This window comes from Capricornis sumatraensis, chromosome 17 (genome assembly GCF_032405125.1).
Source record: "Capricornis sumatraensis isolate serow.1 chromosome 17, serow.2, whole genome shotgun sequence".
NCBI lineage: Eukaryota > Metazoa > Chordata > Mammalia > Artiodactyla > Bovidae > Capricornis > Capricornis sumatraensis.
Genome location: NC_091085.1, coordinates 70,068,932 through 70,095,565, shown reverse-complemented (window position 1 = coordinate 70,095,565; position 26,634 = coordinate 70,068,932). Strand labels below are relative to the sequence as shown.

At 44.0% G+C, this 26,634-nt stretch overlaps 1 protein-coding gene across 1 annotated transcript in view; it reads left to right on the top strand.

Annotated features, from left to right (window-relative positions):
• Window positions 1-26,634, top strand: part of ANKRD13A (ankyrin repeat domain 13A) — a 34,480-nt gene that overhangs the window by 5,447 nt on the left and 2,399 nt on the right. The window contains exons 2-14 of the mRNA XM_068989685.1: window positions 6,688-6,820; window positions 8,850-8,974; window positions 11,214-11,259; window positions 12,369-12,512; window positions 12,693-12,882; window positions 18,802-18,868; window positions 20,228-20,309; window positions 21,396-21,457; window positions 22,360-22,490; window positions 23,142-23,299; window positions 23,910-24,023; window positions 25,064-25,224; window positions 26,256-26,323. Coding sequence (XP_068845786.1) covers window positions 6,688-6,820; window positions 8,850-8,974; window positions 11,214-11,259; window positions 12,369-12,512; window positions 12,693-12,882; window positions 18,802-18,868; window positions 20,228-20,309; window positions 21,396-21,457; window positions 22,360-22,490; window positions 23,142-23,299; window positions 23,910-24,023; window positions 25,064-25,224; window positions 26,256-26,323 — 1,481 coding nt within the window. The remainder of the gene's footprint in view (window positions 1-6,687; window positions 6,821-8,849; window positions 8,975-11,213; window positions 11,260-12,368; window positions 12,513-12,692; window positions 12,883-18,801; window positions 18,869-20,227; window positions 20,310-21,395; window positions 21,458-22,359; window positions 22,491-23,141; window positions 23,300-23,909; window positions 24,024-25,063; window positions 25,225-26,255; window positions 26,324-26,634) is intronic.

The following is a 26,634-nucleotide window of genomic DNA, read 5'->3' as shown; positions in this document are numbered from 1 at the left end:
TAATTTGGTGCAGCTTATCATTGGAGAAACTTAAAGGAAAAACTTAAATGATCGGCTGTGACAGTGAATTCCAGTGAAATTCTGAGCTCTTGCTAACTCAACTCATGTCATTAGTTTAGGACCCTCAGCTCCCCTATTAGCTGTAAGGAGATTTCAATAAATCCCTTTTAGGGAGAAAGCGACAGCTTATGTGAAGCAATGTAGTGTAGGTGTATAATCCTAAGAGCTGACTCTTCTAAGAGCTTGCCATGAGGTTTACCCTTGTAAGACTTTTGTAAGATAGGTGGGTTTTGTTTTTTGTTCTTATTGTTCCTGTTTTACAAGCGTGCATACTGAAGCTCAAGAGGAGTTAGGCAACTAGTCAGAGAGCATGTAGATCGTAGATTAGATTTATGTGTTACATAAAACACATACACAGGTTGATTTTGAAGCATCTTTATTGAGATTCAGTTCCCTTATGCAGTTCACCCATTAACTGTGTTATTCACTGGTTTTAGTGGATTCCCTGAGTTGTGCAGCTGTCACCACAGCCACATTCCAGAACATTTTCATCACCCCCGAAAGAAACCCCACACCCACTAGCTGTCACTCCCTATTTCCCCCCAACCCTTCAGCCCCAGGCAACATTAAGCAGTTTGACACATCTATAGATTTGCTTCTTCTGGACATTTCTTATAAATGGAATCATACAATACGTGGCCTTTTGTGTGTGGCTTCTTTAACCTAACATGATGTTTTCAGTGTTCATCCGTGTCGTGGGAGATGTTAATACTTCATCCCTTTTAATGGCCGAATAGTATTCCCGTGTGTGTGTGTGTGTGTGTACACTATATTTTGTTTATTCCTTAGCCAGTTGATGGACATTTGGGCTATTATGAATAATGCTGCTCTGCTTATCTGTATACAGGTTTTTGTATGACTGTATGTTTTTATTTTTCTTGGGTAAACACCTATAAGAGGACTTGCTGAGTCTTATATTAATAGTAATTCTGTGTTTAATTTTTTGAGGAACTGCCAAATGTTTTTTCAGTTTGACTGCACCATTTTACATTCCCATCAGCAATCTATAATGGTTCTAGTTTTTCCACATCCTTGTCAACACTTGTTATTGACCTTTTGATTGTAGCCATCCTAATGGATGTGAAGTATTATCTCATTGTGGCTTAGATTTGCATTTCCCTAAGCTTCCCGGGTAGCTCAGCTGGTAAAGAATCTGCCTGCAATGCAGGAGACCCCGGTTCCATTCCTGGGTCAGGAAAATCCCCTAGAGGAGGGATAGATTCAGTTCAGTTCAGTCACTCAGTCGTGTCCGACTCTTTGCGACCCCATGAATCGCAGCACGCCAGGCCTCCCTGTCCATCACCAACTCCCGGAGTTCACTCAGATTCATATCCATCGAGTTTACCCACTCCAGTATTCTTGGGCTTCCCTGGTGGCTCAGATGGTAAAGAATCCGCCTGCAATGCAGAAGACTTGGGTTTGATTCCTGGGTCGGAAAGATCCCTTGTCGGAGGGGATGGCAGCCTACTCCAGTATTCTTACCTGGAGAATCCCCATGGACAGAGCGGCTTACATATCATGGGGTCGCAAAGAGTCTGACGTGACTGAGCAAGTAAGCGCAGCACAGCACAACGATTAGTTATTTGAGCATCTTCCATGTGCTGTTGGCCATTGGCATATCTTCTTTGAAGAAGTGTCTTTAAATCCCTTGCCCATTTTAAAACTGGATCATGTGTCTTTTTATTCATGGCTAGAGTTCATATATTCCAGATGTGCACATGCTAAGTTGCCTCACTTGTGTCCGACTGTTTGCGACCTCATGGACTGTAGCCCACCAGGCTCCACTGTTCATGGGATTCTCCAGGCAAGAATACTGGAGTAGGTTGCCATGCCCTCCTTGAGGGGATCTTCCCGACCCAGGGATTAAACGCGTGTCTTTTGTGTCTCCTGACTGGCAGACGAGTTCTTTACCACTAGGGCCACCTGGGAAGCTCCCATATTCTAAATACTCAGTTCAGTTCAATCGCTCAGTCGTGTCCGACTCTTTGCGACCCCATGAATCCCCTTAATAAGAATATGACTTACAAACATTTTCTCCTTGTCTTTGGGTTGCCTTTTTAGTTTCTTTATACCGTTTGAAGTACAACAGTTTTCAGTTTAGATGGAGTATAATTTACCTATATTTTCTTTTGTCTCTTACGCTTTTGATGTTGTATCTTAGAAAAGTTTGCTTAACACAAGGTCACACAAATATAATTCTATGTTTTCCCCTAAGAGTTTTGTTGTTTTCTATCTTACATTCATGTTTATGATCAACTTTGAGCTAATTTTTGCATTTAGTCTATACAATACTTCATTCTTGTTCTGCATGTTGATATCTAGTTGTTCAAGCATCATTTGTGGAAAAGATTATTCTTTCCCCATTGAATTATTTTGGCACCCTTGTTGAAAATCAATTGACCATAAATGTATATAAGTTTATTTCTGGACTCTAAATTGTATTCCACTGATTTATATGTCTCCCCTTTTGCCAGTATCACAGTCTTGATTGCTGTAGCTTTGTGTAGTAAGTTTTGAAATTGGGAAGTGTGATTTCTCAAATGTTACTTTTTTTTCAAGATGATTTTGGCTGTTCTGGGTCCCCTGAATTTCCTTAAGAATTTTAGTATCACCTGGTTCATTTCTGCAAGAAATAAGCTGGAATTTTGATGGAGATTGCATTGACTCTATAGCTCAGTTTAGGGAGTTTTGACATGTTAGAATATTAAGTCTTCTGAACCAAGAACATGGGATGTTTTCCCATTTATTTGGATCTTTATTTCTTTCAACAATGCTTTATAGTTTTCAGAGTATAAGGTTTATACTTCTTTTGTTACTTATTTATAAATGTTTTATTCTTTTCAATGTTGTTATAAATGGAGTTTTTAAATTTCACTTTTGAGTTGTTACAAATGTATAAATATACAATTGATTTTTCTACATTGCTGTTGTAGCCTACAACTTGCTGAACTCATTAGTTCTAATATTTTTAAGTGGATTTCCTAGGATTTCCTATATGTGAGATCGTGTTGTCTATGAGTAGAAATAGTTTTACATTTTCTTTAGATGCCTTTTCTTTCTTTTTCTTGCCTGAGAGCCTTGGTTAGAACCTCTAGTACAGTGTTTAATAGATATGATGAAGAGAACATCCCTGTCTTATTTCTTATCTTGGGGGAAAGCATCCATTCTTTCACTGTTCAGTATGATGTTAGCTGTGAGTTTTTCATAGATGGATGATGTTTGGGGAAATGCCCTTCATTCCTGGTTTGTTGAATGTTTGGGGTTTTTCTGATCGTGAAGAGGTGTAGGATTTTGTGAAATGCTTTTTCTGCCTCATCTCAGTCCATTTGGGCTCCAGTAACAGACGACCGTGAAGTGGGCAGTTTATGAGCAATAGGAATCTATGTAGTCTTGGCACCTGGCAGTCCCCGATCATGGGGCCGTGGGTTTGGGTAGTGTCTGGTAAGGGCTTTCCTCCTGGTCCACAGCACGTGTCTCCTCACAGTGCCCTAACTTGGTGGGAGAGGCTTCACAAGCTCTGGAGCCTATTTTCTAAAGACGCTTATTCCATTCATGAGGGCTCCACTCTCATGATCTAAGTACTTCCCAAAGGCCCCACTTCCTAATGCCATCATTTTGGAGATTAGGATGTCAGCATATGAATTTTGGGTGGACACTTCACATGCAGACCACAGCATGCATTTATTGAGATGGTCATATGTTTTTTATTTTTTTCTATCAATATGATGTGTTACATTAATTGATTATTGGGTGTTAAGACACCCTTGCATTTGTGGGATAAACTCACTTGGTCATGGTGTACAATAACCCTTTTCATATATTATTGAATTTATTTTGCTAAAATATTGTTGAGGATTTTTGTATCTATAGTCATAAGCGATGTTAGTCTGTGGTTGTCTTTCTTGTGTGATTTGTTTGTCATCAGCATAATACTGGGCTTATAAAATGAGTTGGGAGGTTTTCTTTCTTTTCTGTTTTTGGGTTTGTAAAGAATTGGAATTATATGTTGGAAGTTTGGTAGAATGCACCAGTGAAGCCATTCTGGGTCTGAGGTTTTTTTCCCCTGGGAAATTTTGAAATTACTGAGTCAATCTTCTTACTTGTTATAAACTTTTTCACATTTTCTGTTTTTTTCCTAAGTGAGCTTTGCTAGCTTGTGGCTGCCTAGGAATATGTGCCTTTCATCTAAGTTCTCATTTATTGGCATACAGTTGTTCACAGTATTCATTTATAATACTTCTTATTTCTGTAGAGTTGATAGTAATATCCCCTGTATCATTACTGATTTTGGTAACTTGAATCTTCTCTCTCTTTTTTCTTTTGGTCCGTCTAGCCAAAAGTTTGTCAATTTTGTTGATATTTTCCAAGAGCCAGCTTTTGGTTTTGTTGATATTTCTCTGCTGATTTTCTATCTTTTTCCCCCCCTAGAAGGGCATGGCAACCCACTCCAGTATTCTTGCCTGGAGAATTCCATGGACAGAGGAGCCTGGCGGGCTGCAGTCTGTGGGGTAGCAAAGAGTCAGTCACAACTAATCATAGCACATTTTACATTTTACCAGTTTCCACTCTAATCGTTATTCACCCATTGTTTTAAATCACACTGTCATTATAGTATATCATTTTTCCTCCCTTATCTCCTTTCAGATGAGAAGGAGGGGCAGAGGAGGCCCTGCACAGTTATAATTATCTATGCAAAGTGTGCAGCTATGGGACTCAGACATACAGTTGCCCCACCTCTGCCCTGTGGTCAAAAGTAGAAAAAAGTTAACTTAATACATTTGAATTTGATTGTATACATCATATCTAGTGGCCCAGAAACTTGAGCCTTACTTCTTAGTCCTAGATATTGGCTTTGTTCTAGGGTGTGAATTAAAGTAAGTAGTTTCCCCTTTTGCCTGGTAAATATTGTTAAGCATCTCCTGTGTCTGGCAGCATGCTAACCCTAGCACCTTTCATGTAGTAGATGAAACTTGTTGAGTAAGAAAGCATCATCTATAACAGACGTGAAAGATAAGAATGAATTTGCTAAGTCTTTATTTCCTGCTCAACTTCAGCTAAGTTAATAGTTTTAAGTCACATTACTTAAAAGAAAAAAAAAGAATAATGATTTAATGCAAATTAGAGACTAAGGTGGCAGAAGCTAAGAAATATAAGATTCAGATCCTGCCCTTTGGAATTCTCTAGTGAGATAAACAGGCCATCCCGCTGGAAAAGTCAGGAAATCCCAGGAGGTGGTGTGGGCCCTGTTCTAGGAGACGTGATGGCATTTCAGCACCTGAGAGAACCCTGAGGCCTGGAGTTGGTCCAGGAGGAGACATGTTCACTTAGCGAGATGTCTTCAGCCACTTCTATTTTTCTTCGATACCAGTCTGTCTTCACTTCACAATGGCCATGATACAGTTAGCAAAACAGGGAGGTCGGGTAGCTGTTGGATGGTGGCTGTTTACCCACGGTCCTGCTTACCTTCCTCTCCTGTGGCCGACAGTGGCTTGTCCTGGATCTCTTTGGAGGCTGCCCCACAACTAGCCTTGCACATCAACATCAAGCCCATTTTCTAAGCAAGCAGTCTCGTGATTTGGGGCTGTGGTGGGTCTTCATTGCTGCACACAGGCTCTGTTTTCTAGTAGTGGGGGCTACTCTTCATTGAGATGTGCAGGCTTCTTATTTCCATGGCTTCTCTTATTGGGGAGCAAGGGCTCAGAGTTGTGGTCCGTGAGTTCAGTAGTTGTGGCTCACAGGCTTAGTTGCCCTGCAGCATGTGGGATCTTCTGGACTAGGGATCAAACCCGTGTCCCATACATTGGCAAGCAGATTCCCAACCACTGGACCACCAGGGGAGTCCCCTTAAAGGTTTTTATTTTCCAACAGCCCCATGGAAGTTTCTTGTATCCTTGGAAGAACATTCAGAGCTTTCTCTGGAAGGCAGCACTGACCCGTTCAGACGGAGCGCTGGACCCCAGTGCAGGTGCTGGAGGGAGGACCAGAATAGGAATGAAGAGTAGAAGCCAAATGGATGTTTATCTGCGTCCACACGCATGCCTGGCGGATCACGCTCATTGTATGTGGGACCCACGGATGCTGCCACGTCGGGGCACTTGGAGCTCAACACACAATAACGAGAGTGGTGTTTTGGTGGGAATCCACCTAGAGAACGTACTTTTATTCTGACCCAAATTATCTTCTGTACTTTCAGTTTTGATTAAAGTCCTTGCACTTCCTGTTCTGGACTTGAGTGCCGAGATGTGCTGGAGAAATCCCCCACGTTCCACACCACGGGGTGGCTGTGTTTCCATGCAAGCCCTTAGCCTTATTTAGACTTAATTTGAGTGCTGTAGTGCTTTGGGTTGTGTTTGACGATTGGAGGCCTGTAGCTGGTGTTTATTTATGAGGCTCTTAACTTTATAGAAAAAGGAACTCAGTAACTGTCACCTTTATTTATAGCCCCCAGAGTCACATTTCAGTTCGTGCCCACTTGTAAGCATTTGTTTTTCCCATGTACTGCTGCCTTGAGTGTGCAAATACTATTTTTAATTTCTATACGTATTATTAACCTCTGAAACTCCTTTCCACGTTTTTGTGTCCAGTTATATATATCCAGTTACATAAATGCCAGTGTTTACTTTACAGAACGTGGAGGCCCTGGATCCTCGAGGTCGCACCTTGTTGCATCTTGCTGTTTCTTTGGGACATCTGGAATCTGCCAGAGTTCTGCTCCGACATAAAGCAGATGTGACAAAGGAAAATCGTGAGGGTTGGACAGGCAAGTGTACTTGCGAAATAACATAAAGCCTTCCATTTTGTTTTCTCTCTCTGAATACAGGGTAGCCTCAGTCCTTATTGTCCTCAGAGTCATCTTTATCTTGAGCTCTGTCTCTCTGGGGACTTGGGGCCGGGGAAGGAGCTGAGAGCCTCGGAGGCCGCTGGCTTGTCTGCAGCACAATGGTCCCAATTGTGTCCTGGGCCAGGCGCCCAGGGTAGGGGGTGACTCCTCATCCAGAAAGCAGCTCTCAGTGCACCAGACATGAGTGCGAGCCCCGGTTTCCCCTGAGGAGCGTGGCAGTAACTCCAGCAAAGCCATCCTGATAGACAGTCTGAAAGAAATGATAGGCAGTTTGAATCGCCATGTGACGAAGGAGTAGGCGGCAGGCTCTCGCTGGGTGTCTGACTAGTCCTTTCTCTGCCTTGCTTGTTTGAAACGGCTGACGGTAAGGCTGGGAAGGACTCTGGAAAAGCCAACACAAAGGCACTTTCTCATTCACAGAGAGCCAGTCTGCAGTTCCTGGGGGACCGTATTCATCCATACCTAAAATCTAGGCCCGCCAGCCGTGGAGTATGGATGTGACTGCCGCTGTGTGTAGCATAGCCATCCTGGAGTACCTCACCGCAGAGGTACTTGAATTGGCAGGAAATGCGTCAGAAGACTTGAAGGTAAAATGTATTACGCTTCATCACTTGCAACTTGCTATTCGTGGAGGTGAAGAATTGGACTCTCTCATCAAGGCTACAGTTGCTAGTGGTGATGTCAGTCCACAGCCACAAATCTCTGGGAAGAGAGGATAACAGAAGGCTGTCTAAAGAAAGCCTGGACTCCTTATTATCTCAGGACTCGAAATACCCCGACAGCTGTCTAGTGTTGGTGATTCCAGTGGACTGTATCTCTGGGCATAAGACAGTTTTGCCTTTTGTGTAATTCTGTTAGAGCAAGTTGGAAGGTTAATTAGCCTTCCAACAAGCCAAATTTCTGCATTCGAGCCTTAACCATGTTTAAGTGTTACTGTGGCTTCAAAGAAGCTATTGATTCTGAAGTAGTGGGTTTTGATTGAGTTGACTGTTTTTGAAAAACTGTTTGGATTTTAATTGTGATGTAGAAATTATAGTAACAAACATTTGGTTTGGCACAAACATTTTTTCTATACCAAAAGAAAAAATGTGGTGGATAAGCTAAATAAAGGTCATGTCTCAGCACCCCACCCCGCCACCGGCCAAAAAAAAAAAAAATTATAGCTGAAAGTAGTATCCTTTTCCAGTGAAATCCTGGCACTTCACTTGTTTTGAGACTCTTGAAACTCCCTTGGACTTTGAGGAGATCAAACCAGTCAGTCCTAAAGGAAATCAACCCTAAATGTTCATTGGAAGGACTGATGCTGAAGCTCCAATACTTTGGCCACCTGATCGAAAAATCAACTCATTTGGGAAAACTCTGATGCTGGGAAAGATTGAAGGCAGAAGGAGAAGAGGGTGGCAGAAGATGAGATAGTTGATAGCATCACTGACTCAATGGACATGAATTTGAGCAAACTCCAGGAGACAATGAAGGACAGAGGAGCCTGGAGTGCTGCAGTCCGTGGGATTGTGAAGAGTCAGACACAACGTAGCAACGAAACAACAACACTTGTTTGCAAGCTCTCGTACTACTGGTCCGAGTAATTTGGGGTTGACTGATCAAGAATACACACAACCTGGCTGCCCATCTCCACAGCTGTGTGATCGCACAGTGAAAGCCAGCTCTGAAGACACCGTCGGATTTCAGAGTCAGTAGTAAGAAACCGGGGAAAGAGAATAATGGCAGGTTTGCTCAAGAGGGTGAGAGTACTCTGTTCTCTGCTCAGTCATGTAGGGGTTAAAGAAAGTAGTCGTGGTCATGAAGATTGGGTGGGGCTGGAGCCTCTGGCCCACTTTAAAGAAATTGTTGGCCTTCGATCCAGAGAGATACTTTTCAAGCTGGCTTTGGAATTTGTGAGTAAGTATGAGAATACAGGGTGATCAGATTACATCTTTTTGCCTTCCAGTTTTGCACGAGGCTGTGAGCACCGGCGACCCCGAGATGGTGTACACGGTCCTTCAGCATCGAGACTTCCACAACACGTCCATGGCCCTCGAGGGAGTTCCGGAGCTGCTCCAGAAAATTCTCGAGGTAGCCACAAAAACTGACAGCACCATCAGTGGAGCTGAATGCTGACACAGCAGCCGCAGACAGTTTGACATCCTTGTGCGCCTTCCCAAACAGTTTTAAGGATTGTGAAAACGATGTATTGAATACCAAATAGCGTGATTTCTTGCTTTGCAATCTGTTAAATGTATGATGTCTCTCACAAAGTATGTTTCCAGGTCACTAGACCGACTCTTTTAAGTGCTATTTAAAAGTTAGAACTAAAGACAAATGGACATCAGGCAGTTAATTTGTCTAGCTGCCTGTTTTCCTAACAGTAGCGTCCTGAGCTCAGGTCATCTTGGGGAAATTATGATGAACTTCGTTACTGTCTGGGGATTTTCAGGGCCTGTTGAGGCTCAGAAGTCTGTGTGCAACTCTCCTTGACACCTCTGTCACTTCTAGCCATTAGTATTCTGTGACTTCTAATCCATTGCCTGAACTTAGAGTTGCTAGCTTTGGGGCAGTTTATCTGTCTTGTGAGTAAAAGGGTATGGGCTCTGTAACATTTGGAGAAGTTTCTTAAAAGATTTTACTTCTAGGCTCCCAAGTTTATTTTGTTTGCTTGTTTTAATATTTATTTATTTATTTGACCTCTCCGAGTCTTAGTTGCAGCACGTGGGATCTTCAACCTAGCCTGCAGGTATTTCAGTTGCAGCATGGAAGCTCTTAGTTGTGGCATGTGGGATCTAGTTCCCTGACCTGGGATCAAACCCCCAGCCTCCCGCATTGAGAATGTGGAGTCTTAGTCATTAGGCCATCAGGGAAGTCCCTCTTGGATTGTTTGGGACGATGGTTACCGTTCTTCAGATAGTCTTTGTCACTTGCAATAGCTGTCTAATTGGTCAGTCATGTGCAGTATTCCTGAGGCAGCCAGCAGTTCAGTTTTCACGTCATTTATTCTCAGTTTAAGCACAGAAGTGAGCTCCCCCAAGTACTTCCAAAGATACTTGCTAGATAAATCAGCTTCCCACACTTCTTGAGAAAAATTAACAGCTCTGTTGAGAAAAGGAATAACTTTGCTGTGAGACAATCTGAGCATTCTTCTTAAAAAAATATTAACACTTAAGCTAAATCCTGCCTAAGACATTGATTTTCCACAGACTGCACAGAAACCGACCGTGAACTATAAGTTGTTGTATCCATTGATTTTAAAATAGATGTGTGTTTGAGTGCACAAAGATCACATAGATTTGTTTTCTTGTCTAACTCACTGTAGGAGGAACTAGAAACGTCATCTGTCCATTTGACAAAGCAGAAAATGACTTATTTTACCTAGAGTCACCCCCCCGCATTTTAAAATTCCACGTAAAAGACTTTTTTTTTCACCTGTGTTGATCCATAGCAGTGAGCTGCCCTGAACTAAACCCTGTGTTAAAGGTTATAGACAGCCCACAAATGACCTGGTGCTCCGTGGCACCGGAGGCCATGCCTAACGGCCTGTCTTTCCATGGCGTCTCCTCACGGCATGCCCATGTTTTCTTTTCCATTGTTCCTTGGAGTGACTTCACCCATCTTTGGAATCTGGAATTTCTAGCTCTTGTCTTTTTGGGTTTCTTAAGTAGCTCTCCCAGAATCTTCTATGGGAATTCATGGTGGGTCAGAAAATGATTCTAAACAGGCTTTCTGTGGTGGTGTGAAACCTCAAAAAGCCAAATTCTAGAAGTTCAGGAAGAAAATGGGGGGCAAAAGTCTGGAGGGAAAACTCAACTTCCTGGGGACAGTGATGTCTCATACCCTTCTGGTTTCAGAGTGGTCTGATAAACACTCCACAGAGCCTTTTGCAGTCAAGCTCCCTGTAGAACCGGTGGGGTCCATGCTCCTTCTCCTTGCTTGGACCAGCCTGTGACCCTCACTGCTAGGAACCCAATTGAACCCTTAAATCCGATTTGACTTTTATCTCCCTCCAACCTTGTCGCCTGCAGTTAACTTTACTAACGGTCTAGACGTATTTTATAGTGAGATAAAATAACCGCCTGAATATAAAAATAGGCATTTAGTCTGATGGGTTTGCAATTTATGTTTCTTCTTATTTTCTCTGTTCTTTCTCCCTCTCCCTTTTGAACAACCCTATCAACCCTTACTGTGTTTGCGTTTAGCTAATGGTGCCAAGGGTAATTTGTTTTATTTTTTAAATTAATTTTTATTGGAGTATGGTCACATTTACAATGTTGTGTTAGTTTCTGATAGCAGGAGTGATTTCTTTTAAACCTTTGTCCTTCAGGCTCCGGATTTTTACGTGCAGATGAAATGGGAATTCACCAGCTGGGGTGAGTGGCTGTGAGCTTGAAATTTATTCAGCTTTAATATAGGTTTATTTTTCTTTTATGGAAGTTATATATTTATTTTTTAAATCTAGGAAATGCATGGATGAGCATAACAGTCGCCCACAGTCCTACTTAAGCACAGGTGCTTACTGTTGTAGGTGTGCTCCTTCCAATCTTATCCCACACGCATGGGACTTTTTCTCCCAAGCATGTCAATAGAATATGTAGACAATTTTGTCTCCTCCTTTTGTTACCTGTGGCTGACATTTATCCATATTATTTGTTTTTTTTTAAATGTCACTTTAAAGGGGCTAAAGTCTTTAGTAAGTAGATTCATCATAATTCAATTACTCGTTCCCTTATGTAGTTCAATGTGATTCTTTTAAACTTGTTTTTCTAAGGAAGAAGATGAGATGATATTGGAATAGCTCATTTTTTAACAAAATGGATGCATTGCTCCAAAATCTTATGTAAGGCAAATTGACTGACAGTAATTTTCCTAGATGTTCTACTTCTGTGTCTCGTAGATCAGTTAATGACAGCTTCCAACTCCCAGAGCCTCAGCAATTTTCACTTTCAGACTTCCCTTTCAGGCACGAAGTCATATTTGCCATGAAACATTTAAACGAAGTAAAAAGTATATGAAGGAAGAGAACTTGAAAGTCTTCTATAAATCTGAGTTCTTTTTAATGAAGATAATAACCCTGACCCCAGGTTTCGATAAAGCAGCATATTTTAGACATCTGATCTCGTGACTCGTAGGAATGACAGTATAGTGGGTTGAGGCCAGATGGACACACACTAGCCCTAGTGGCGGTCAATAAGAGGGGTTCATTTGGGACTGAGAACACACTTGAGAAATTTGATTTAGCATTTTCTCTGGGCAAGGCATAGATCTGCAGTTTTATAAACAGCTCTAGAACTGAAAGTCCACTTTCATTCCTTAAGAATGACTTCTTGTATCATAAGCACAGGAGCCAGGCCCAGTTCTGTATGACCGTCGGCATCTCACCTCTCCTGTCCTTTCAGTAAAGTCAGGGTCCTGATTTGCGGGGCCTGACTGTTTTGCTGGGCCCTCAGGCTTTTCTCAGTAGTACACATCTCTTCTCCAGTGCCCCTGGTTTCCCGAATATGCCCGAATGACGTCTGTCGCATTTGGAAAAGCGGTGCCAAACTGCGTGTGGATATCACGCTGCTGGGCTTTGAGAACATGAGCTGGATAAGAGGGAGGCGGAGTTTCATCTTTAAAGGAGAAGGTGAGTGGTTTCCCTTGTAGTCGTCACTGCTGTTGCTAAGTTCAGAGTGATTTTTCACCATCGAAATGTGTTCGTGTGTGTGTGTGTGTGAAAAAGATGATGCGGTTCAATATACGAAGCTTCTTTGGTTTAGCATCTTCCTTGCGCCGTGCTTAGTTACGCCCTTATTTCCATTAACAGACAACTGGGCAGAGTTGATGGAAGTCAACCACGATGACAAAGTGGTCACCACGGAACACTTTGACCTTTCCCAGGAAATGGAACGCCTCACTCTGGACCTGATGAAACCTAAAAGCAGGGAGGTTGAGAGGCGGCTCACAAGCCCCGTCATTAACACCAGCCTTGATACTAAAAACATTGCTTTTGAAAGGTACCGATTTAAGTTATACATTTTCATACCTAATCCCATTACTGCCATCTTTATAGCATGTATATATTAATTGGAAACTATGGGTGGATTAGAATTTTTTTTTTATGGTGTAAGAAATTCACTAGTGGGCTTTAAAGTTAATCTCTGCTCCAACCAAATGGAAGCCACAGCTGACATCCTCCACCATATGGCATTTTTATCACATGTTGGTGAAGTCTTGGAGAAACATCTTCATATTCTTTTATGGGGTCTTTTCTAACAGATTTTACTTGAATTTGATTTTTGTGTTTGGCAGTCCACAAAACTCCCTTGTCCCAGACCATGGAGCGTTTGAGTTTCTGAGGCAGAAGCAATCCGGTATCGAATGTGGTTATTAGTCAGATTCACACTTAGCATACAGTTCAATGTGGTTCTCCCCCTTGCCCACCCTCTGCTTCCCCATGAGGCCTAATGGTTTCGAGCAAGAGTCTGGAGGGTTTCAGTTTGATTCCAGACTTTATCTGGAGCAACCTTTGGGGAGGTCTCTGCCGCGGTTAAGCCAAATCAGAACACCGACTCTGGGTGTCTTCCCCAGGGGCGGCGCCGAGGCGGGGAGGGCTTTGTGAGGGAGACACAGGCTGTCATGGCTATTAGTTAGGGTAAGAGTTTGTTCCACAGACCACACTGAACCCAGGGAGTCTACACGAGCCCTGAGTGTTTGCCTAGGATGCCACATCCCGCTCCCTGTAGACCAAAGCCGCCTCATCTGAGCCGACACAGACAGCGTTCTCCTGGACTCAGGCTGTCTTCTCTCTTAATGAGTGTATGAACTGTTCTGTCTTTTTCTTTTCATCTTTCTTTCCAGTAGAAAATTTATTACTAAAACCAAGAGTCTTCTGTGTAGTCAGACGTAAGACTTAAGTGCCCCTTCCCCCTAATTTAGACCAAGCTGTGGAATTAAGGCGTTTGTTTGGTAGCAGAAGAGAAAACGTCAGGTATCTGCTGCCTTGGGAGCAACACCCCTGAGGCAAGGTCAGTGCCCTTTCGTCAGCCTCTGGGCACCGGTCTCACCAGGTGACAGCCGCTGTCTTCCCGGGACAGCAAGGTTTAGGGACTGACCATACCTGGAAGGGTCTTGGGAAGACATCTCCAGGCTTGAGCACCTGCCTCTGCAGGGCAGGAGGGCCCACCTGCCTAGGGCTCTGCTCTGAAAGCTGGAAGACGGGAGAGCGAGGGCTGGATGAACCTGGCGCCACTGGCGGAGCTGCTCCCTGGGCGGCTTTGAGCCAGCGGCTTCATCTCCGGGTTTCTGTTTCCTCAGCTGAAAGGAGAAAAAGAGCGAATCTTGAGCTGAAATCTCGGATGTCATGAGAAGAGCCACTGTTCCCTCTAGTTCAGCAGCAGAGTTGCAGGGTCATTGTTTGGTCCGAAGTGTCATTTACAGAGAGGTGATGGTTACTGGCTGTTACCCAGCAGGTAGATGGGCAGTGACCGCTCCTTCCATTTGTACTGAGTTGCATTTTGTATTCCTATGGCCTTGGGGTTTTCAGATAGTTCAGGCTAACCCTCCTTTTGCAGCTGACAGGGAGTTGCTGAAAGAGAATTTTCTGGAAAGCAGCTGCTGTTTTGGTGGGGCTCAGAATGAAATATGTGCTCAGTGAGTTTCTCGTGCTTCGAGCAAGGACTCTCACCCTCACGAGGGTGAGGTTTGCTGCTAGAAATAGAAAAAGTGTGCTTGCCTGCTTCTTACCCGAGTGAGGTGTCAGCAAGCATTCAGCTGATTAAATTTAGCAGATGAGGGTCTGATATATTCGGATAGTCTTTTTCTTCCCTTTCTTTCTTCTCATCTGTCACTTGGAGCTCGATGTTTGCAAACATGTACTTGTCCCGCATTCAAGTTTGGCCTGTGGGTATAGACCCTCTGTTTGCAGTCTGAATTTTTCTCTTGTCTGAAAGGTCCTGCCCGCCCACCTCAAACAGAACATGCCCTGGCCCCCAACCCGTGAGGCAGCCTCCGAGCCCAGCACCAGCTCAGTGGCCTTTGGGGTGCTGGTCTCAGCGGAGACAGGCAGAGGGAAAATGGCCGAAGAAGAGGTTGGGTTTCCTCCTGTCATTTTCAGAGCCTCTGAACATACAGTGGATCAAGAAGTTAAAACCAGATTCTTGGTTTTAAAACAGGATGTAGATGTTGAGTTCAGGAACTAAGCTATCAGAGAGTGGACATGGGGAAGGCGACGGAGCAGCGGGATGGCGGATGGTGCAGAGGTGGGTGAGTGAGGAGCCTGGTGGTTCCCAGGGAGAAAGCGTGGTTCTGATTTCTCAGCATCCACAAAGGATGCCGTGGAGCAGACTGGGTCATCCTTTGGTCCCTCAGAAGACCAGGTGCCAGAAACCTGTGATTTCTTGTGCCAGGATATCGAGTTCTTACTGAGAGACAGGAACTGAGGATCGATCGGTTCCCCCAAAGGAAGATCTGGATTTTCTTTGATCGCTGACGAAAAGGGGCCTTGGGTTTATTGATCGGTCAGGTGTGGTCCCTAAATGTGTTTCCGGAATGTGAATTGGAGACAGCTAGCCTGCAGGGTCATCCCTTTAGGAGACCTCTCTTTCTTTGAGTGGGTCGCATTGCACTCAGTTCAGTTCAGTTGCTCAGTCATGTTCGACTCTTTGTGACCCCATGGACTGTAGCATGCTGGGCTTCCCTGTCCATCAGCAACTCCCGGAGCTTACTCCAACTCATATCCATTGAGTCGGTGATGCCGTCCAACCATCTCATCCTCTGTTGTGCCCTTCTTCTCCTGCCTTCAGTCTTTCCCAACATCAGGGTCTTTTCCATTGAGTCAGTTCTTCACATCAGATGGCCGAAGTATTGGAGTTTCAGCTTTAGCATTAGTCCTTCCAATGAATATTCAGGATTGATTTCCTTTAGGATTGACTGGTTTGATCTCCTTGCTGTCCAAGGGACTCTCAAGAGTCTTCTCCAACATCACAGTTCAAAAGCATCAATTCTTCATCGCTCAGCTTTCTTTATGGTTCAACTCACATCCATACATGACTACTGGAAAACCATAGTTTTGACTAGACAGACCTTTGTTGGCAAAGTAATGTCTCTGCTTTTTAATATGCTGTCTAGGTTTGTCATAACTTCTCTTCCAAGGAGCAAGTGTCTGTTAATTTCATGGCTGCAATCACCATCTGCAGTGATTTTGGAGCCCAAGAAAAGAAAGTCTATCACTGTTTCCATTGTTCCCCATCTATTTGCTGTGAAATGATGGGACCAGATGCCATGATTTTAGTTTTTGAATGTTGAGTTTTAAACCAGCTTTTTCACTCTCCTCTTTTACTTTCATCAAGAGGCTCTTTAGTTCCTCTTCACTTTCTGCCATAAAGGTGGTGTCATCTGCATATCTGAGGTTGATATTTCTCCCGGCAATCTTGATTCCAGCTTGTGCTTCATCCAGCCCGACATTTTGCATGATGTGCTCTGCATTTTAGTTAAACAAACAGGTTGACAGTATACAGCCTTGACGTACTCCTTTCCCAATTTGGAATCAGTCTATTGTTCCATGTCCAGTTCTAACTGTTCTAGCTTCTTGACCTGCATACAGATCTCTCAGGAGGCAGGTCAGGTGGTCAGCTATTCCCATCTCTTTAAGAATTTTCCACAGTTTGTTATGATCCACACTGTCAGAGGCTTTGGCATAGTCAATAAAGCAGAAGTAGATGTTTATCTGGAACTCTCTTGCTTTTTCTGTGATCCGACGGATGTTGGCAATTTGATCTCTGATTCCTCTGCCTTTTCCAAATCCAGCTTGAACATTTGGAAGTTCTCAGTTCACATTCTGTTGGAGCCTCACTTGGAGAATTTTGAGCATTACTTTGCTAACGTGTGAGATGAGTACAATTATGCAGTAGTTTGAGCATTCTTTGGCATTGCCTTTCTTTGGGATTGGGAAGAAAACTGACCTTTTCCAGTCCTGTGGACACTGCTGAGTTTTCCAGATTTGTTGGCATATTGAGTGTAGCACTTTCACAGCATCATCTTTTAGGATTTGAAATAGCTCAACTGGAATTCCATCACCTCCACTAGCTTTGTTTGTAATGATGCTTCCTAAGGCCCACTTGACTTCACATTCCAGGATGTCTGGCTCTAGGTGAGTGACCACACCATTGTGGTTATCTGGGTCATGAAGATCTTTTTTGTATAGTTCTTTGTATTCTTGCCACCTCTTCTTAATATCTTCTGCTTCTGTTAGGTCCATACCATTTCTGTCCTTTATTGTGCCCATCTTTGTATGAAATGTTCCCTTGGTATCTCTAATTTTCTTGAAGGGATCTCTAGTCTTTCCCATTCTGTTGTTTTCCTCTATTTCTTTGCATTGATCACTGAGGTAGGCTTTTTTATCTCTCCTTGCTATTCTTTGGAACTCTGCATTCAGATGGGTATATCTTTTCCTTTTCTCCTTTGCTGTTCGCTTCTCTTCTCTTCTCAGGAATTTCTAAGGCCTCCTCAGACAACCGTTTTGCCTTTTTGCATTTCTTTTTCTTAGGGGTGGTCTTGATCACTGCCTCCTGTACAATATCAAGAACCTCCATCCATAGTTCATCAGGCACTCTGTCTATCAGATCTAATCCCTTGAATCTGTTTGTCACTTCTACTGTATAATTGTAAGGGATTTGATTTAGGTCATACCTGAATGGTCTAGTGGTTTTCCCTACTTTCTTCAATGTAAGTCTGAATTTTACATTAAGGAGTTTCATGATCTGAGCCACAGTCAGCTCCTGGTCTTGTTTTTGCCGACTGATGTTGCACTAATGGCAGATAATGAATAGGAAAACTAAGGCTCTGGCCCCTCCTTTCTGTGATGGACTATAACACACACCTGAAACTCCTTCTCCCCAGCCTGGACTAATTTCTTTGACCAGATCTCATCAGATGAAAAGCAGACTGTTTGGAAAAACAGGGTGCAGGTCACCCCCTCCCTGCCACCTGTGTGTGCCCCGCGTCACCTCAGGGTCGGGGCAGAAGGCAGGCCCAAGTGCAGCAGTCACAAGGAGCTGGGATGTGATGTCCTAGACAAAGGGGCCGTCTGGGCAGGGCTCCCCGGGGTGTGGGAGTGTTTCCCAGGGTGAGCTGCCTTGAAAATGATCCACAGCCTCTTGGCTGCTTTTGGTTCCTAAATGCGTTTTTTTCCAGGCATATATTGAGTGGAGTAACGAGGGGTTCAGGCACTTAACCAAGGCTGCAGCTGCTGCCGAAGTGCTGACTGCTTTAAAGCAGCTCCGATGGAGCTGGACTCAAGGGCTAGGCTAAAAAACCACTCGAGACGTGGTTCCCGCCACTGCTGCACCAAACCGGACGCAGGGCTTGCCTCCCAAGGCTTTTTAATGGTGCTTACAGCTTCTGCACACAGCTCCCCCCAGCCATGAGTTCCCACCCCACCTGCTTTCTCCTTCCCGAGGAGCAGGATGGCCTGTGCCTCACGGATCTGAGAATTCCTAGACTGAGATACGGCTGCTCAGGGGGCTGGAGCTGCCGACTCTGTCGTGCCCGTGGTCGGGATGACCTGGTAAAGGCTCCCCCACCTCGTGGCGAGCCCTTGGACGCTGTCATCTGCACTCACTCCTCCGAGACAGCTGTCCCACGAGTGTCACAGCCTTTGTCGCCTCTGCCGGCAGCTTTTGTCACGAAGCCAAGAGGGGAGGCTTCCTCTGCCAAGGGGGCGAGGCAGATTGATGAATAACTGTGGGAGGGGGTGCGGGGGGCTGCTTGAGCCATCCATCTGTCCTTAGCAACGTCCTTCCGTGGACAGAGGGACCCTAATTTCCAAGTGTCCCTCACTCACTTAGGCTGGGGGAAGAAAACCTGTAAAGGCTGCAGGGATGAATCTGAATGGTATATTGTACATGTGGAAATTTGTGGTGTTCACTTTTTATCAGAACTAAATCCGGATTCTGGGGCTGGAGGACAGATAAAGCAGAAGTTGTTAATGGTTACGAAGCAAAGGTAAAAGGACACTCTTAAAATAAGATTTCATACGGCTCTTTAGCTTCTGTGCAAATGAGGGGTCTGTTCAGACTTTGTCATGCATCTGTGCTGAGGAGGTGCTCTGGGAAAAAAGTTCTGTCTAGCGTGTCTCTTCCTTGGATTTGTATCTTATTTGACTTGCAGAAGGTGAACCAGCACATCCCAAGGAGGTCTCTAGTTAGGCCAAAGAGAAACTGCTATAGAGAAATGAGTCCCGGTATCAGTTGTCCTGGTGGGAGTGACAATTTTTTTCTTTAAAAACAAAAGGAAAAGAAAGGACTAGACTTAACATGCTTGTTCTTTTTTCTTTTTCTTCTTTTTTAATCACCTCAGTAGGTTTAAAAAATTTATATTGCAAAATAGCTTTTAGGAGTCTCCCAATATTCTTAGTCAACCTCATTGTAAACCAGTAGGCTCCCAGCCCACCCACATGACGTCAGTGAATTTCGAACACAGCTGTCAGAGTGGAGACGACAGTCGCTCGAGTCATCTGGCATTTTGTCAACTGGGAAGCTGTCTCCTGGCCTCTCGCTAGGCCTGCAGTGCAGTGGGGGTTGATGGCTCACAGCCACACTGCCAGGAGCGGCAGGGTCCTCTGGTGACCTCTGAGTGAGCAAGGAAGGCTTACGTCACACTCAGCGAGATGCACTTAGAAGTGTGCGAGTGTTCCTGAATCTTTGAACGCTGGGAATCCCGTGTTAGGCATCCTCAGTTCATTCTCTGTGAACCATAACACTTGACTTTCCAGATCCCAGTATTCCTCAGTCAACCTTGAAAACAAGAGCATTGACCCTGGCAGTTAAAATAATTTGGGGTCAATAAACGGCATACCTTTTAAGCAGTGGCTTGCTGGTTTTCTCTAAATCTTACTGGTGTAGAGAACCTTGTGTTCCTTCCGTTTTCCTTCTGCCCCAGCAGATGGCTGTCCAGGTCAGTCTTGGTATAAGATTACCAAAAATCAGTCCAAGGGCACGACACAGGTTCAGTTCCCTTAGGAGAAGTTCAGCTGGGAGGCCTATACTGCAGGCCCCTCTTTGAGAGGCTTTGGCAACACGAAGGGCAAGTAGGCAGGAGCAGCCTTGTCCCTGTCAGCCCCTCAGGGGCAATGAAAGATGTCAGGGATACAGAGTAACTCCTGAGACGCTTCTAAGGCGGTAGCTGTTGCATTTTCTCTGAAGAGTCCTAAGGAATGTTTAACCATTTCTCATTTTTATTTTGCTGGATTTTCTTTTTTTGGCTTTGTTTTGTTTTGGCTTCAGCGTTCTTGCTCTTGCTGTTGCTTATCTGTTGAATTTTGATTCCCCATGTCACTGTTTCCTTTTGCACACACCTCTCAAGGTTTACACAGTGAACAATGTGAGTGTGATTACCAAAATACGGACAGAACATCTGACCGAGGAAGAAAAAAAGAGATATAAAGGTAATCTCTTCCCTTCTCCCCGCGCCCCCCCCCCCCCCCCCCCCCGCCCATTTCTAGCCTAGAGCACACCTTCATCAGCTCTGTTAAACTCAGGGGTCAGTGTGGTGGGGTCATGCCATCCGAATTTCCTCCTTATAAATTTCTCCCTCGCCTGACTCACTCCTGGTGGCTCTTCCCTGTAGTTGGCATCAGCTGTAATTAAAGCCATTCACAAGGCCTTGCTGATGTTTTATGAAGAATGGTTGTTGAAATCAAGTCGAAAAAGTAGATAAAGATATTGAAGAGTATTTATCACTGAAGTGAGTTAGTGCAAAGCATCACGGTGGGAGAGTCAGCCAGGACTTGGGCTCTGAACCGAAATGTGGCCAGCATGTGGCCACCTTATCTCAGCCCGCTGAGGCCAGTGGGGCCTTGTGAGGTTACCTACCCACTCAGCTACCAGACCTGCCTTAAGAGTCATTGCGAGGATGAGACGAGTTGTTGCACGTTGGAGACCAGGGCCTGCAGCACGTGGCAAGCATGCAATCACTGTTAACTCCCTCCTCTGCCACTATTCCCTTTAGTCCAGTTTGACAGATGAGGAAGCTAAGGCCTCAGTCACACAAGGTACAGTTGGTATCAGATCTGGCGCATTCCTAAATCTAAGCTCTTTGTAGTAATTCTGATTGAATTCTTAAAACTCTGTTCATCCAGCTTAGAGACGTTAATAAAAGTGTCATAGAAATACTTGGTCACTCAATCGTATCTGACTCTCTGCAACCCCATGAACTGTTGCCCCCACCCAGGCTCCTCTGTCTGTGGTATTTCCCAGGCAAGAATACTGGAGTGGGTTGCCATTTCCTCCTCCAGGGGATCTTTTTGACCCAGGGATGGAACCCAGGTCTCCTGCATTGGCAGGTGGATTCTTTACCACTGAGTGACCTGGGGATCCCCCAGAAAGAGTGTTAGCTGATGGTTATTAGAGATGATTTTATTGGCCTATTCAGGAGGATGGATTTCCTAATGCATGATGGAGAAATGTGAAGGTAGAATGGGAATCTTTCTGTAATCATAAGTAAAGTCAAATAAACTTTACCCCCTCTGTAGCTGACAGGAACCCACTGGAATCGCTGCTCGGGACTGTGGAACACCAGTTTGGTGCTCAAGGGGTAAGTCAAGAGTGTGATTTCCAGCATGGTTTAACAGGAGATGACTTTTCTGTGCTTCTGGTGGCATTTCCTGCATCCTAAGCAGGCCACTTTATTTGAAAAAGCTTAAGAGCACTCCCCAGCTGAAATCAGAGATGTTCTTTCGGAAGAGAATAAGATGAGTAAGTCTTAGAAAATAAAAGATTTTTAGATGCAGATAGTGATCACAGAAATCAGGTGCTTTCTCTCGTATCTGTTTTAAACTAGGACCTCCCTATAAAAATGGGACCGGAAAAAAAAAAAAAGGATTCGGAACTTTATATTTTAATAGAGCACCTTAACAAACATTTTCTGACTCAGTCCTCCCAATGACCGTGTGAAATTTGCTGCCGCAGATGTCACTGAGGGTCTGAAAAATGAAGTGACCTTTCCAGTGTCACAGGCTAGAGAAGGACAGAGCTGGACCCTGATCTTCAAATCTTCAGATCCCATGAACTGTAGCCCACCAGGCTCCTCCATCCATGGGATTTTCCAGCCAAGAATACTGGAGTGGGTTGCCATTTCCTGCTCCAGGGGATCTTCCTGACCCAGGGATTGAACCCTGGGTTCAGTCTGAAGATAATGCTTTCAGATATTTCTGTCTGTATCTCTTTTCTTTTTCCTTTTTCTAATCAGGAGGTAAAAAGGCAGGAGATTGGAGAAATGATTTGAAATGGAGAAATCCATTAGGCTTGGCCATGTAGTTTGGTAATAGGTTTGTAGGTGTTCTGTGCAGTAACTTAATTAAAAAAGAAAAAGAGTTAATGACCAGAACTTCCTGCTCTGTAGCTGGTTAACACAGCCACCTCAGAGGCTGGGTGCCATAGACCTCCACTTGCCAGCAGCATTGGCATTTCTGACTCCCCTGAGTTCTGGCTCGGCAGGACCTCACGACAGAGTGCGCCACGGCCCACAACCCCACAGCCATCACACCTGACGAGTACTTCAACGAAGGGTTCGATCTGAAGGACAGGGACATCGGAAGGCCGAAGGAGCTGACGATTAGGACGCAAAAGTAAGAGGGACTCAGCGGTCATTTTCAACTCACAGATTCTTATTTGTTTGAGAAGTTGCGCTGTTTCCCATGTCATGGTTCTTCTTCCAGCCCCTCCCTTGCAAAATAATTTCAAATTACTGGGATTTCCCTGGCAGTCCTTTGGTTAATAAGACTTCTTGCCCTGCCACTTCAGAGGCACAAGTTCCCCTGGTTAGGGAATTGAGATCCTGCATTCTGAGTGACCGCCCCCCTCAAAAAGAAATTAAAATCATTTTATCTGATGAAAGGTGACAGTAAATTTCCTGTCTTATTATTAGCCCTTTTCCAAATAGAATATAGATTGGATATAAGAATTCCTTTTTTGTTTTTATCTGCCGACAAGCCTCAACTGATCAAATGAAATGGTTTCCCTCCGCTACCAATACTCTCTGCTTGCTATCGATTAAGGCTTGTGGCGCAGGTCGTTTGCCCCCAATTGCCCTGATTTCAGGGTGATGCGAGTTCTTTGTGGCTCTCATCCCTTCCCAGCTCTGACGCAGGGGATGTGAGATAACTGGGGAGACTGGGGCATAGGGAAGCGGGAGCTCTCTAGGCTACTGCAGAGGAATCCCGCAGTCTCCCCGTCTCGGGGGCCGGCCTCAGTCAGTCTCATCTCACCCAATCCGGCAGGTTTAAAGCAACGCTGTGGATGTGTGAGGAGTTCCCGCTGTCCCTGGTAGAACAGGTAGTCCCCATCATTGACCTGATGGCCCGCACCAGCGCACATTTTGCCCGGCTGAGAGACTTCATCAAACTGGAATTCCCGCCCGGATTTCCCGTCAAAATAGGTACCATTCAGTCAAGCAGAGGAGCGCCCGACAAGGGACTTAATGGGAGAGGGCAGACTTGTCCTCGAGTTCAGTGTGATTTACAGAAGTGTCCTGGTTCTTAGTTCATTTTGCACATCAAAATTAGGAATTTCCCCCAGCCATCAGTGCTGTTTACAGATGATCCTGACAGATGAAAAAGGCAGAAAAAGGGAACACATGCCTTGTTTTAAGATCAAACCTTATTGAAGTGAAACTTCAAATTAGACTTACTATTTGAAGAAGACAGTTGACACTAAGCTCCTTTGATACATTAATATGTCTTAGGGCTTGAATTAGTGCACATGATACCACATATAATACATAATTGCTTGTGAAGAATTTACATTTTGGATAGTTGTATATTCATGACACTTGAATCCTGGCTCGATCACTTCCTGTGATCTAGAAGAAATCGCTTAACCTCTCTGAATCTGTCTTCCTATCTGAATATTGGGAAAGGGTTGTTATGATTAAATGAAGTCATACTTATAGAAAGTACTTAGCATGGTACCAGCATAGTAATGCTCAGTAAATGGTGGCTGTTATTCTTATGGATAAAGTTTATTTATAAAAGCTTTTATTTTGTTAGAAATTCCCTTGTTTCATGTCTTAAATGCACGGATTACATTTGGAAATGTTAATGGCTGTAGCACTGCTGAAGAAACTGTATCTCAACATGTGGAAGGGACCCAGCCTGATTCAGGTAAAAAAAAAAGTTGGATTTTGTGATTTTAAAAAAATTCATACATTTAATCATTATACTGATTATTCAGTTTGAAATTAAGAGTATTTTATGAAGTTGATTTCTGTCCTGAATGAAAGAAAATTTTAGTTTTGTGTATTTTTAGTTTTAAGTAAAACAAAAAATTTGTAGGAATGTATGAATATGACCCCTCTTGAATTAAAAAGACAGCCTATTTTAAAAAACAACTTTACTGAGGTGTGACATGTAATCACATCCTCCCATTTTAAATGTGACAGTTTGTTGCATTTTGACAAATGTTTACAAACCCATGTAACCATCACACAGGCAAGATACAGAACATTTCCATTAACCCCCCCTAATTTCCTCAGGCTCCTTTGCCATCAGTTCCATTCAGATGTTGGATGCTGTTGTAAATGGATTTGTTTCTTAGTTTTATTTTCCACTTTACTCATTATAATATATTGAAACTTAATTGGATTTTTTTCTGTTTCTATTTATTATGGTACAGTACTGTTCTGTGTCTTAGGCTAGTTGAAGGATATGCAGGCCTTTGTTTTTATTATTATCACTTTTGAGTTTACAGGTGTGTTATATACTCTTTTGTATGGTTACTATTTTTCATAATAAGGAAAAGATAAAGACATTGGTGTGATTGTGTGTATATCTACACACACACACACACATATCACATTCCTCAGAGGACACACAAGTAAACACTAGTTACCTCTGGCATTTAGAAATAGGAGATGGGGTGTAGGGAGACAGATCTTCACTTTTAATTTTGCAGTCTTGTGTTTTGTTGTTGTTTTTTTTTTTTGGTGATTATGCATTATATTACTAAAAAAAAAAGTCAAGGCAAAAAGGAAAAAAAACAAAACATTATTCTAGTACTTTTCCCTGTCGAGGTTATTCTTCTTCGAAATCTCTCTCACCTAGCAGCAAATCTTGATATTAATCAATTTAAAAAATCTTTCTAGAAGTTGAAGTGGAAATTTATCCTGCTAACTCAGGCACTGGACTGTCACCGTCTGTTTCAGCTTCCCCTCTCACAAACTTTGAGGTTGATCAGTCTGTGTTTGAAATCCCCGAGTCTTACCACGTTCAAGACAATGGCAGAAACGTGCACCTGCAGGATGAAGATTACGAGATAATGCAGTTTGCCATCCAGCAGAGCTTACTGGAGTCCAGCCGAAGCCAGGTACATGTATCAGAACCAATGGCAGGGCTGGGAAGGCTTTACCCTCCCGTTTGGCCTCAGTCTTTGGTTCTAAATGACAAGTTTGGCATATTTGTGGTATTTACCTAGATTATATTTTATGTTCCTGGTCTTTGATGAAAGCTTCTTATATAAGACCATGTGCGTAGCCCCCGTCAGCAGCATTTACAGGATGTTCCCTGCCAGACTTGGTGGCTTCCTGCCCTACAAGAGTGGGGTGTGCTTCTGCCCTTTGGTGTCGTCCTGGGCTCCTGCTATCCACTGGTTTCCTTACATCATTCATCCAGCAGATGGTTGCACAGTGCCTGCTTTGTCCCAGGCTTGTGCCAGGTTCTGGGAGGTTCCATGGTGAAGCAGCTTTAGCGCCTTGCCTTCATGGAGCCACTAAGCTTTGAGAACGGTGCCCACACTCCAGTGTCCTCCCAGCCGAGGTTTTTCACATTCTTGCTTTTTCTGGAGTCTCAGAGCTTGGTAACATGAGCCACCCTCTCCCATGGACCCATTCTTAGAGCCATTTTGTTTTCTAAGGCTGCTGGGCCAAGGCCCAGACCCAGTGCTGGCATGTTGCCAAGAGGCTTCCCTTCCCTCACCCTCACCATCAATCCAGTGTGCTTCCCCATTCTAAGTGAGCTTATTTCTCCCCCAACAGCTACATCAACCTTGACCATACATTTTGAAAAGAGGAGTAGCCAAAGATGACCAATAATGAGTTACATATTCTGGTCTTGCTTTGTTCATTTAAACTTTGCCTAAGGTTGAGTAGTTTTAAATAGATTGGTTTGATATCAAGTAAGAGAAACTGGTAGCCGTCAGTCAGGGTAGTGGACCCTATACTACCTGACGTTTGGGTGTTACTTTAAAATAATCCCAGTCCCTGTTAGTTTTTCACCCAGCACCGATGATAATGGACTTGAAATATTGGTAATCTTGTTCTTGCTGCTTTCATTTTGTTGTCAGTATAACGCTTTATTCCTTCTAAGGGGTATTCACATGCATCTGTTTGTCTTTCCTAGGAGCTTTCAGGACCAGCTTCTAATGGAGGGATCAACCAGGCACATGCCTACGACGCCCAGTATGAGAGGTGATTGACATGACTCTTGATTAACCCGAGGTTGGTTCAGGTGCCTGGGACACGCAGCAGCAGGCCTGGTGGGAGAGACTTGATACAATGTTGGCTCTCCTGCGTCCTTTGTGGCAGTTCCTCATTGAATTAGCTCTAAGCTTGCGGTGGCTGAGCTTCCAGGAACTGGTGATAGAATTGCGGACCAGTTCCTCTACCAGTGTCATGGGCAGAAAGGCACCCCGTAAAGGTGTTCTGATCTTCTGCAAAGAATGTAATACGATCACAGAAGGGCTAAGTTTCCCTTAGTGGGAAGTTTATACAATTTCCCC